The 12,922-nt window shown below is 42.5% G+C and overlaps 1 protein-coding gene across 1 annotated transcript in view; it reads left to right on the forward strand.

Moving 5' to 3' along the window:
* The window catches only part of FSAF1 (40S small subunit processome assembly factor 1), a 201,014-nt gene that overhangs the window by 54,849 nt on the left and 133,243 nt on the right, over window positions 1-12,922 (forward strand). Inside the window, exon 2 of the mRNA XM_078649087.1 lies at window positions 3,150-3,496. Coding sequence (XP_078505213.1) covers window positions 3,150-3,496 — 347 coding nt within the window. The remainder of the gene's footprint in view (window positions 1-3,149; window positions 3,497-12,922) is intronic.

The raw sequence follows: 12,922 nt of genomic DNA on the forward strand, positions 1-12,922 counted from the left end.
CCCCTGCATCCTTGGATCACCTCGGAGAGCAATGGGAGGGATGGGTGGGCCCCTTGGACGAGGTGGACTGGCGTAACGCCCTTATGGCACCCAGAACCCTGACCACGTCCTCGAAGCTGCGCCTGGTCCAGCTCTACTTCCTTCACATGGCCTACTTGACCCCGCTGCGCCTCTTTCGTGCAGGTATGAGGCCCTCCCCGTCATGCCCCTGGTGCGCTGGTACCCCGGCTCACTTCTTCCACGTGGTGTGGCTTTGCCGGCCCTTGGATCATTTTGGAGGGGGGTGGTGAGGGAGCTCACGGATGTGCTGGGGTGGGAAGTCCCGCATTACCCGAGACACTTGCTTCTTGGGGTGTTCTATGGTTTAGACGGCTCTCGGGCCGATAAGCGTCTGCTAGGTACGGCGCTGGCGGTGGCGAAGCGGGACATCGCAGCTAAATGGTCCCTGAGGGAGGCACTGACCCTATCACAATGGAGGAGAGGGGTGGACTGGTGTGGGACTCAAGAAGAAACCGTCTTCGAGGCGAGGGGCTGTCCGGAACTCTTTAACAAAATATGGGGCAAATGGTTCGGTGTCCTACCGCCATGAAGACTCTGATACTGTTTCGGGGCCGCTGGGAACCAGAATTCGAACTTTCCATGCTACTTTGATTTGTGCTGTTGGGTGGGTGAATCGGGGATGTTTCAGGGGACTTTGTGACCTATTGCGAATGAAATTCATTGTGTTTAAAACTTCAATAAAACTTGATTATCAAAAATCATCCTATGTAGGAAAGATTATGTGTACAAGGATGCATATGAAGTTAGTCATTCAATAGTGGAAAATCATTGTTACCACTAAAGAGTTCAAGATGTTGAGGGAAAAAGTTGAGTTAACATCAACTATCTTATAGAAAAATGTACAACCAGGACAGTTACTGAAACCTTGCATGTCTCGAAAGTAAATAGATGGTTTAACATTATGTTAATTACCAACAAAACAGTACAATGATGTATCACCACTTAACAGTAATGTATAACTTAATATTCACTTGGCTTCCTCAACAGAGGCCCCTGACGAACGGACAGGCGTCCCAAAATGCATCGGGCCACCATCACCAATCGCCGTTTCGCCGTAAAATAATATGTAATGTAAAAGGAATGAATGTTAATCATGATGCAATGATTCCCATATACATTGAATGCATATGAAAAATATGAACTAATGTAAAGATTAATAATAATATTGAGAAATTCATGATCAGTTTGGTTATCATTTGAGTACACAAAAACTTGCTAAGTTAGAATTTTTTTTTAATGTTATAACAAACACAAAAGCTAATTAAACTCAAGGTAGCAGTGTGATAAATTCACCCTAACTGTACACTAGGTATGGTCCCGACAGTACGTCTGGTACCCACATAAATGTATTGAAGAATGCACCTGCCACATTTCAAAGGTTGGTGAAGAAAGTTCTCACAGGCCTGGAAGACTATAGTGCAGCTTATATTGATGATATTGCTGTCTTTAGTTCCACCTGGGAGGATCACCTGGTCCCCCTAAGAAATGTTCTGGAGGCCCTGCAAGGCAGGCCTCACTACCAAAGCAATCAAGTGCCAGATAGGGCAGAGTAAGGTTGTGTACCTGGGCTACCTTGTGGGTGGAGGCCAGGTTTAAACATTGCAGAGCAAAATGCAGACCATTATGGACTGGGATGCTCCAACTACCCAGACTTGGGTAAGAGCGTTCTTGGGCCTGACTGGGTATTACAGGAGGTTTGCCAAGGGATATGGATTTATAGTGACCCCCTTGAATGATCTGACCTCTAAGAAAATGTCTTAGAAAGTTCAGTGGACAGTTAGCTGTCAGAAGGCATTTGATGACCTGAAGGAGGCCATGTGTACTGCTCCCATTCTGCAAAGTCCCGACTATTCCAAACAATTCATTGTTCAAATGGATGCATCTGTTTTGGGGGTAGGGTCTGTGCTAGCACAAGTGAATGAAGACAGTGCGGATCAGCCAGTAGTTTTTATAAGCAGGAGGCTGACCCCCAGAGAGAACATTGGTCAGCTATATAGAGCGAAGCCTTTGCTGTGGTTTGGGCTCTGAAGAAGCTGAGGCCATACTTGTTTGGCAGTCACTTCATTGTTCAGACCTCTTATGGCTGAAACAGATGAAGGATGAAAACCACAAACTTTTGAGGTGGTCAATTTCCCTAGAGGGGATAAACTTTACAGTAGAACATGGACCTGGGAGTAACCATGCCAATGCAGGTGAACTCTCCAGATATTTCCACTTAGAAAATGAAGACTCAACTGGTCAAGGTTAGTCTCATGTCCTTTCATTTGGGCGGGGGTTGAGTTGGAAAGTAGCTTCTGCTTCTTATGGTTACCCCCACTTTTCTGCTTGATGTTTCCCTGTTTTTGACTAGTCTACTGGGGTCCTGCTAATCGGGACCCCAGTCTATCTGCTTTCACCGTTAAAATGTTACACATGTACTTTGGTACACTCCAGATTGGATAATGGGGTACCCTTATTAGTCCCTAGTATATGGTACCCATGTACCCAGGGCATAGGAACCCCAGAGGCCTCCCACGGGCTGAAGCATGTATTAGCCACCCATGAGAGGCCATGCAAAATGGAACTACAGGTCTGCTACTGCAACCTGTGTAAGCTGGTACTTGCGCCACTTACTTTAGATATAGGTTCACAATATATATAGGTCACTACACTTAAAACGTATGTCACCCTATAGCATGGCTTAGCAATCCTGAACACAGGGTGCTGGATTTTTAGTGAGAGGGTGCCCCTGCAGGAGCAGAGCCCCTCTGCAGCCTTCAGAGACCATTCTCCTGGGTTGTCTGTGACTCAGCTGGACATATAGGTAGATGTGCATTATAACCTCGCTGTAAATGCTATTTCGAAAACGGCTGCATAGAAACATATCGTGTTTGGCATCAAACATCTAGGAATCGTACCTCTACACCGGTAACCGAGGTGGGAGGTTGAAGCTGACCTAATACGTGGGAAATCTCAATGGCGTCGTTCAACCTTGAAGATGATGATAGCTGTTCCAGGGGAAGGGAAACACTTCATATTAAAAAAAGAATTAAGATTGGTGTCATTGTACATGGTCAATTTTAAAACTTTTACCCCTTTCTTGATAACAGGGGATGATTTCAGTACAAAGAAGCACAAAAAAAAGGACGAGAAGGTGTCCGTAAGCAGGAATGAGCCGAAGCATGTCGACCAGACCGTTTCACAGGACCAGGTTGCTTGCTCTGATTCCACACAGACCAGCAAGAAAAGTGGACCTTCTAATTTCTTTGAAACATTAAAGGATGAACTTCGTTACCAATCTTGTGATGTCAAGGTTTCAAAAGCAGAAACTCAGAGTGACTCTGCCTCCACTGCTACAAAGCATGAAAACGCGACATGCGTGGAAGTGGTGAGATTTTACAGTCAAAAGGGAAAGAATAAACCAACGCTAGAAGCTGCACAAGGCCCAGCCACTAAGGTAACTTAAGAAAAATACATTTAAAGTGTGCATCCGGTCTACTGTCATAGTACACTTGCTGCAGGTTCATGCAAGGGCAATAGCGCAATATATGTACAGAGACACTTTTGGAAAAGACCTCTTGTTGCCTACAAAGAGAATTGACTGCATATTGTAATATAACTGTCTATTGTCGCTCTGAGAAGGCTTTCCCATGATGCAGACGTATATACCTAGAAACTGTGCATAAATAGAAGAGAAGCGAAGACTCCTGCTAAAGTTGGTAGAGAAGGTCAGAGTAAGGATTGTATAACACTGTGTAGCCAGAGTAGTGTAGGAGGTTAATCTTGCTCTTATCTTGTTCTTCCCTCTGTGCATTAGGTTCTGTCTTATCCAGGAACCCAATGACTCTCCAGAAGATCAAAAGAAGGCTTCCTAGCAGACTTAGTGAGAATTGGCTGAAGTTGGAGTAGTCTCTTCTCTGTCCCATTCCCCTTTCCCCCTCCCTGGTGTAACCATAAGAAATATCCAATTATGGTGGCACCGGTGAGTGGGCATTGGGACCAATCAACCATTCTGCTTCTACGAAGACCTGGTACTTGACAGTTACAGAGGCCTATATTATGGTATCTATATAGAATACAACAACCTTTTCGATTTTTAAACAGCATTTTCAAATTCTGCATTTTTAATTTGGGCCCCAAACATTCAGAACAAAATTTCTTCAGAAAAGAAAAAAAAATTGTAGAAATATATCTTTATTTTCATGAATTCATTACATTCAAGATACAGCATACACATATTACAATAATAACATAGCCACTCAAACAATTCATTCTCTACATTGGAAAAAGCCTTATTTACTTTTTTCACTTATCCACTATGAATCCAGTTTCGGCATTGCCACTTAACCCCTTCGACGCTCATGACGAGCTGGGCTCGTCATGAGGTAGCCTCCCAGCACGCTCATGACGAGCCCAGCTCGTCATGAATAATGGGTTTTTTAAAACATGAGCACAGGAGGGGAATTTCGCTAGCGCTCATGTGGTTAAAGCCTTAGTCAGGATAGTATGTTTTTCGCCTATATGTGTATCACATCATTATATGTTGTGTATCTATAACAAACATATTTGTGTCAATTGCATATAATTATAATTGAAGGCTATAAGAGAAGACTGTAGAGAGAAATACATCTACAAAAGTGAAATGGACATCACAGTGAAAGAAATACAATACTTTTTCAAACCCTCTTTTTTCAGTATAGAGAATGATTGAATGGTTTGCTTGGCTATGTTTCTGTGATTAATGTAATATGTGTAGGGTGTGTTTTGAACGTAATTAATTAGTGAGTAATTGCATTTCTTCATGCCTTCTAGAAAGGTTCCTTAGGTGTTATTTATTCACATAGACACATACGTTATTTTCCCTACTTTACGCTACAAAATAATTGAATAGTGTATCCATAGGTACTTTGAATCTAATACAAAAAAATGACCTAATATTCTTCTTCAGTCTCAATAATCACCCACCGTTTTTCCTGTCATAATTGTGTTTTTTATATTCTAATTGAGGGATACAAAAAACATCAAGTAAATAAAGCCTAGGCATACAATTTAATCAGATTTGTTGTTGGAATTTTAAGGAGCTATAATTCATTCAACCTTATTGTTATTGCTTAATTCACTCAAACTTATTTTATGAACTTTCCATTCAAGTTAATAAGAGCCTGAATACGAACTTGATGGACTGGCTACTCCATCATAACGGTGGCGGTTATCCCGTCCGCCAAAATGTGAATGACGCAGGATACAATTGGATTGACATTTCGGCAGACAGGATATCGGTCACCGTTGCAAAGTCTTAATCAGACCCTAACTCTCTCAGCTGTCATTTATATGGGAACTTTTATTTAACTTCTGATGTCTCCTCATATAAGGCATGACTCATAAATGCACCTTCCTATCAACCTCTAGAATACATTATTTTTTTGTGGCAATTTCATTTTAATTTCATGATTTTATTACTATTTTATTATTGATTATTTTGTGCATTAGCTGGAATGGAACAAAACTCATTAATATTGTCCCAATTAGTTTAGCATGTATATTGCTTACTTTTCTAACCATTATGCTCACCTTCAGTCTGTTGTGGTTTATTTATAAGATAGTTTCCTCTTGCTAAGCGATGATAAAAATTATTTGGTTTGTCATAATTTAATGATTAGCCATGGATATATAAATTAGTAAAGTAAGAAAAAGTGTAGTTATCATTTATTTATTCAAAAGACTTCCAGTCTCGTTTGTGTTGTGCTGACCATTTAAAGTCTAGAGTAGACAGTGCATGCGCTTCACTACAAGACATTTTGTTTAATGTTAGTGGGCTTGGAGGCCTCCCATTACTTACTGTTGGTGGGCTTCAAAGCCACTCTTAATTGCTTGCTTCCTGCTGGTTTGCTTAGCGATTGGCACTTTCCTCTTCTTGCTTGTGACTCCCCCCTAGAGCATGGCCCAAGTACTTGTGTCCTTCCACTACTCGCACTTTGGGAGCATTTTTAGGTCTCGCTTGAGCCAGCGCAGGCGCTGCTCTGCGAGACATTTAGTAGTGGGCTTTTAAAAGTGCTACCCCGCGCTTTTGCTGGCCTAGTGCTTGCGTTTACGCGCGCGTGCACCCGCCAGCTTTCAGCGCCCGATCAGGCGCCATATCAGGCGCCATCTGTCCTCCGCCCCTCCCCCGCCGTGTCTCGCGTTGGGCCCATGGTTTGTGTCCTTGCTGCGTCACTGCTAAAGACTTGCCCAGACGGGGACTGAGATTATCGTATTTCTCCATTCACAAGAGTCTGTCTGGAAACCGCACAGCGCTCACAGATTGATTCCCAGACCTGTGTCTTGTTCCCGGGCGCATGAATCCTGTCACCGTCTCTGCAGCCTAGCGGCAGTCTCGGCTCAGCCAGACGCTCTCGTCCTTGTTGCCGCAGACCCGTCTTAATAGGGCACTAAAACGGCTCTCTGGGAACCGAAGCATTTGCTAGATAAACGGCGTCATTAAATGATGCAGATATAAATATTCTAGCACAAGTTACTTCTTCTTTGCTCGCGACGCTGGGTAAATTGCAGTGACGTAGCAGCGCCATATCCTCGTTTATCTGAATGTAAGTATTGTGGTCCTTTTCAGCAGTAAAATACTTCCGTAATTTAGTGCAGAGGGCCCTCTCTTCGTGGGGCCACAGTGCCACTGCAGCTGCACAGGGATGGACTAGGAATCAAAGCATCCCTGGCAAATACGTTCAAATCTCTCTCTCTCTCTCTCTCTCTCTTTCTCTCTCTCTCTCTCGTTCTCTCTCTCTCGTTCTCTCTCTCTCTCGTTCTCTCTCTCTCTCTCTCGTTCTCTCTCTCTCTCTCTCGTTCTCTCTCTCTCTCTCTCGTTCTCTCTCTCTCGTTCTCTCTCTCTCTCTCTCTCTTTCTCTCTCGTTCTCTCTCTTTCTTTCTCTCTTTTTCTCTGTTTCTCTTTTTCTTTCGCCTCCTCTTTTCACCCACCCCTCTCTCTCTCCTCCTCTCTCCCTCTTTCTCTCTCTCATCCGCTCTCCCTCTTTCTCTCTCCTTCCCTCTCTCTCTGCCTATCTCTCACTCTCTTTCTTTCTCTTTTTCTCTCTCTTTCACTTTTCCTCTCTCTCCTTCCCCCCCCTCTCTCCTCCGCTTTACCTTGGATTGCTAGATAAAGAGCCCGAGGAGCAGCCCCCTGCTTTCAGAACGAGACCCCAGTCGCTCTGGCCCACCAGGAAAACAAATGCCCGATGGAATAAACTAGAGTGACTAGATTCCCAAAACTAACAAGTATTGGCATAGCCAATAGTTCTCGCTTTTGGGACCTTATAAGTATTTAGTTATGCAGCACAATATTCTTGGTGCAATAAAATCAACTGTTGCATGGCTAAATACTTATAAGGTTCCAAAGGCGAGACCTATTGGCTATGCCAATGCTTGTTGTTGTTGATCCACTGTACAGGTGCATCTTTCGAATCTGGCTCTGTCATCTGCTTCCTCCCGTTCTGTGTCTGCTTGTTTATTTAGCTTTTAGCACTGTCTTCAACTGCATCTTTGCCACATTCTTATTGTGTTTCTTTTTAAACCATTTTCATTTGCCTGTTTAATATGTGACTGCGAGGGGATCTTGCATGTGGGTGTTGTTTATTCTTGGCTCAAGCACACATTATGTCATTCAGGTAACTTCTTGCCTGTTGTACACACACTCTGTCCCATTCTGTTTCTTTTGAGATAAGAAAATATGCTTTCCCCCATTGGGGGATAGAGTATTAGATGGCCACGTCCCTGATAACACTATTTCACTGATATATAAAAAGTTGATAAATAATATGCCAGACCCTCTTCAATCACTTCGGGAGAGATGGTCCAGAGATAGAATCGAGATGGATGACGAGGAATGGCAGGAGGCCGTTTCCTCGCCTAGAGTTGTGGCATTACCAGCGCGCCTCAGATTAGTTCAATTTAAAGTCCTTCCTGGGGTTTAAGTGACAGGACCCCAGTTGGTACGGATGGGGAGAATGGACGGGGGGGGATTGTAGACCAGGATGTGGCCAGGTGGGTACCTTTTTGCACATAATTTGGAAATGCGGCAGTACTCAACCCTATTGGCGCAAAGTACATGATATCATTAACACAGTCTTGTCCACGCAACTCGGCTTTGAAGCTCGTAGATGCTTTTTGAATATTTGGGAGCCGACAGATCTAAATGATTACATGACACAATGGGTCACTTTGGGGCTTATGCTCGCTAAGAGAAACATTGGCCAGCGGTGGGGAGGGTCACATCCTCCTTCGGTGGGAGACTGGGAGAAAGATCTGGATTGGTCAATGTTCAGAGAAAATACAGTATATGTGGCCGAGGTTGCCCTAAGAAGTGGGCCCGTATATGGGACTTATGGAATTCCTATAGTGGGGACATATGTCAACCGCCCCTCGCCATCGGCAGTGATGACCCCTCTTCACCCTAGACTTTCCAAGTAATATTTTGTAATGATTGGTTTTACCTATTGTCTCCATGTTGCCTGATCTATTACTTCCTCTGTAATGTAATCGATAAGCTGATGGCTGTTGTCTGTTGTCTGTTAATAAAAAAGTATAAAATATATATATGCTTTCAACACTGATGCTGGACTTTGATGTGTTCGCCAGCTTCAAAGGTCACTGATCTACAGATAAGAAGACCTACATTGATATGTGCTTTGTTTTCGTTCAAGTCACAGCAGTAGTACAACTTCTTGTGATTGTGTTTCACATTAGTTAATGTGGGCATGTAAAACTAAAAGATTAATCTAGCCCCCCCCCCCCCCTTAACATTACAAGTAAAAGCAGTATGGGAAGCAAATATCTCAAATGAAAGGGACCTTGCATGTAAGGGCTTGTTTATATATTTTTATTCCATCTGAATCAATGCTGCCTTCCAGTTGTTTTGTTAGAGAGCTTTAAACAATAGTTGTGACTGCAAAAGCACAGAATGTGGGCAAGGTACCGGGAAAATGTTACCCTTCATATATTCTTGCTCATGGGTGTCCAAAAAGCGACCAAGAGGACAACATTTACATGTGGCTTTACATTTACCGTTATTCCACCTCGGACAATGCTGCCTTTTATTTGTTATGTTGGACAGCTTTAAACAATATTTCTAACTACACCTCACCACAACCTAAGTTTTAGTTTAAACTTCACTGTGCCAACAAACGAGCCTCAAGGACACACGCTTGCTGTACTTTTAGAAACAAATAGCATTCATTCTCAGCTCAAGCACAAGAAATCAAATTTGGGTAACTGTTTGCCTGTTATGCGCACGCTCTGTCCATTCAGTTTCCTATGAGATACGAAAATGTGCCTTCCCACCTCTCTTTACATGCAATGTTACAGGGGAAAGTTCATTAATCTTTTTTTACATGTGCACGTTAATTAATTTGCACCATAAGCGCAATCATTTCCATTGAATTATTTAATAAATTAAAGGTAAATAGTCCACGATGCGTATTTACTATCACACTACCGATTATCCACCTTGCTTATTATCTACCTCGCCCATTCTTTAGATTAAGCACCCCATAAAAAAAATGCAGTGTCTACTATATCATAATACTTATTTGAGAGAACCGTTTTTTATGGTGCTACTTTCCTTTAAATTCATATTTTAATTCAGAGCTCATACCATCCCTCACATATTAATAAATAACAAGAATAATTACTGTTTCATAGAAATTTAGAATAAAACTTTAAACATACTGTACAACCACAGTGCTGTATAACACAGCTAAAATAAACTCAACCAATAGCTCTTGCAGAGGCGAGATCGATTGGCTTTGCCAATGCTTGTTTGGTTACCAAACCTTCTCCTGTCTCTTTAGCGCCAATGTAAAGAAAACATTTTTCTGATTCTTTTAATTATTCCTGACTTCTATTGTGTAATCTTCAGGTCAACGTGAACATTTTCCTTTTAATTTCTGGGTTCTAACGGGAGAAAATGAAAGTTGATTTTAATTTTAATCTTCGTTTATATGGGGTATGTAGCTTCTATGTTTTAACTTCTCACTCTTTTCACTCTTCGATCACACCAGTGTTCCTCTTCTTTTCAGGTTCAGAAAGGAATTGTGTTGTTATTGCGTGGCCACTTTTTATATTCGTCATTGCAAATGTAACTAATCTCTCCTTATCTGTGTAGTTAAAGAGTTTCTTTTGCGCAAGATGATTTTGAAAATCGTCATCTGGATGTCACAGCAGAAAGTAGAGTCCTACTGGTGCAGGATCAGTCTCCACAAAAACATGCAGTGCCAAATGGAAACATTTTTGTATCTGGTGCAAGATCAAAGATTTCCATCCAATTACGATAGCATACCATCAATGACTTCCTTATAAACTGGTTCTAGCAAAGGATAGTTTAAAATACTCATCAATATGAGTCCATCTAGCAGCGATCTCATGGTTCTGGAGAACAGAGGTGTAAGACCATGCCCCTTGTTTAAGACAATGTCCCTTTTAGCGTGGTCGTGGTCACACCCTCTTTTTGCTAGATATTATTTTTGTTTTTTTGACTTTGTGCCCTGCGACTCTGTTGACCAGGCCCCCGTGCTTGTGCTCTGATCTCTAAAACTTGATCAATATTGGCTTTCTTACTGATTGGCATATTTAACTTACTAGTACATGTAGAAAGGTGGATATCTGACTATATGGTTACCCCAACTTTTCTATCTAGGGGTCAAAGAAGCAGAAAAACTCACTGTGAGAACAAGACTTCAACATGGAAAAACAATAAGTTTAAGGTAGAGACCCAAGTGTGCTCCCAAGTGTGACACCAGTGTGTGAGCTAAAGCTCGATGGCATGGGTGAATATTCCCATCAGTAGCCACTCTGTACCGCCCTTATTGACATCATTTGGGTTCTCCTTGCCCAGGTGGAAAAGGGAAAAAGGAAGACAGCCTATTGATGTTATTTAAGGCTGTTCCAAAAACCTTTGGCGTAATGTGATGTCGGTACTCAGTTTCGTTATTTTAAATATAAGTGGCGACTGGAAAAAGCAGTGTGAAAAAAAATGTGAGTGAAAAAACAATTAAAATTGGATAATACTGAGTAAGTGTGAAACTTTATTTTTCTTTCTCAGTCTTCCAAATCTAAAAGGCAAAGTGCAAAATCAGATTTAACAAAATATCTGTGAGCAATGATGGTCGACATGTTTCAGCATTATAGTGGTATAGTACCAATGCTTTCTTCAGGACCCAATGTTAACTACTGCTTATATAAAGTGAAATTAAAATGTCACCTGCAAAATCCAGGTCAGAATTAATCCACCACCGACCATTAGCTGTGGTGATGGCGCTTCACCCCACCTGGCTGCAGCTCAGGTATAGAGGAGCACCGCTCTATCCGTCGGTGTCTCCAGACTTGCTTCTGTGCTGTCTGGGCCTCCCCAGACAGCACAGAAGCAAGTCTGGAGACACCGACGGATAGAGCGGTGCTCCTCTATACCTGAGCTGCAGCCAGGTGGGGTGAAGCGCCATCACCACAGCTAATGGTCGGTGGTGGATTAATTCTGACCTGGATTTTGCAGGTGACATTTTAATTTCACTTTATATAAGCAGTAGTTAACATTGGGTCCTGAAGAAAGCATTGGTACTATACCACTATAATGCTGAAACATGTCGACCATCATTGCTCACAGATATTTTGTTAAATCTGATTTTGCACTTTGCCTTTTAGATTTGGAAGACTGAGAAAGAAAAATAAAGTTTCACACTTACTCAGTATTATCCAATTTTAATTGTTTTTTCACTCACATTTTTTTTCACACTGCTTTTTCCAGTCGCCACTTATATTTAAAATAACGAAACTGTGTACCGACATCACATTACGCCAAAGGTTTTTGGCACAGCCTTAAATAACATCAATAGGCTGTCTTCCTTTTTCCCTTTTCCACCTGGGCAAGGAGAACCCAAATGATGTCAATAAGGGCGGTACAGAGTGGCTACTGATGGGAAAATTCACCCATGCCCTCGAGCTTTAGCTCACACACTGGTGTCACACTTGGGAGCACACTTGGGTCTCTACCTTAAACTTATTGTTTTTCCATGTTGAAGTCTTGTTCTCACAGTGAGTTTTTCTGCTTCTTTGACCCCTAGATAAGTTGGGGCATATATCTAGTTTGGGTCGTTAAATTTGCCCTTGGACCCTCTTTTTAATGGAGGTTGTTGATGTACCCCAACTTTTCGCCCAGTGTTTAGCTGGTTTTTGACTTAGCCTAGGGCCCTGAATAGCAGGATCCCTGGCCAACTATCTGCTCTCTCTATAAAACGGACTCCATGTACTTTAGATATATAACTGATTGGGTATTGGGTCACCTCTGTGAGCCCCTGTGCAGTGTACCATAGGTACCCAGGGCATAGGTGCATCCAAGGCATACCAGGGGCTGCAGCATCCCCTGGCTGGCCATCCAAACTGACACCACAGGCTGATCACTCCGCTTGGGTAAGGTGGTGTAATCACCCCTTACTTAGATATAGTATACCTATATCTACCTTCTATATAGACACATAGTAACCTATAAGTCAGTCCTATGGCAGGCCTGAACAATCCTGGAGGCAGAGTGCTTGGTTTTATGTGAGAGGGTGCCCTAGCATGAGCTGAGCCCCTCTGTAACTTTCGGAACCATGTCCTTATAGCTGTTCTATGATATAGCCATACCATATTCTCTTAAGTGCATTATACTCCTCGCGGTTAATGCTAACTTTGGTTTGACTTTATCAAAACATGTCGTGTAAGGTGTCAAACACTTTGGAATACTACCCTCTCGCCAATTCTGGCTGCAGGGGTAGCATTCCTCCCTTTCAGAGGGAAAAGACATGCATGTTACTGCTTTACCCGGTTAAAGTTAAACAGAGCCTCAGCATCACAAAATGGATGC

This window comes from Lissotriton helveticus, chromosome 6 (assembly GCF_964261635.1).
Source record: "Lissotriton helveticus chromosome 6, aLisHel1.1, whole genome shotgun sequence".
Lineage (NCBI taxonomy): Eukaryota > Metazoa > Chordata > Amphibia > Caudata > Salamandridae > Lissotriton > Lissotriton helveticus.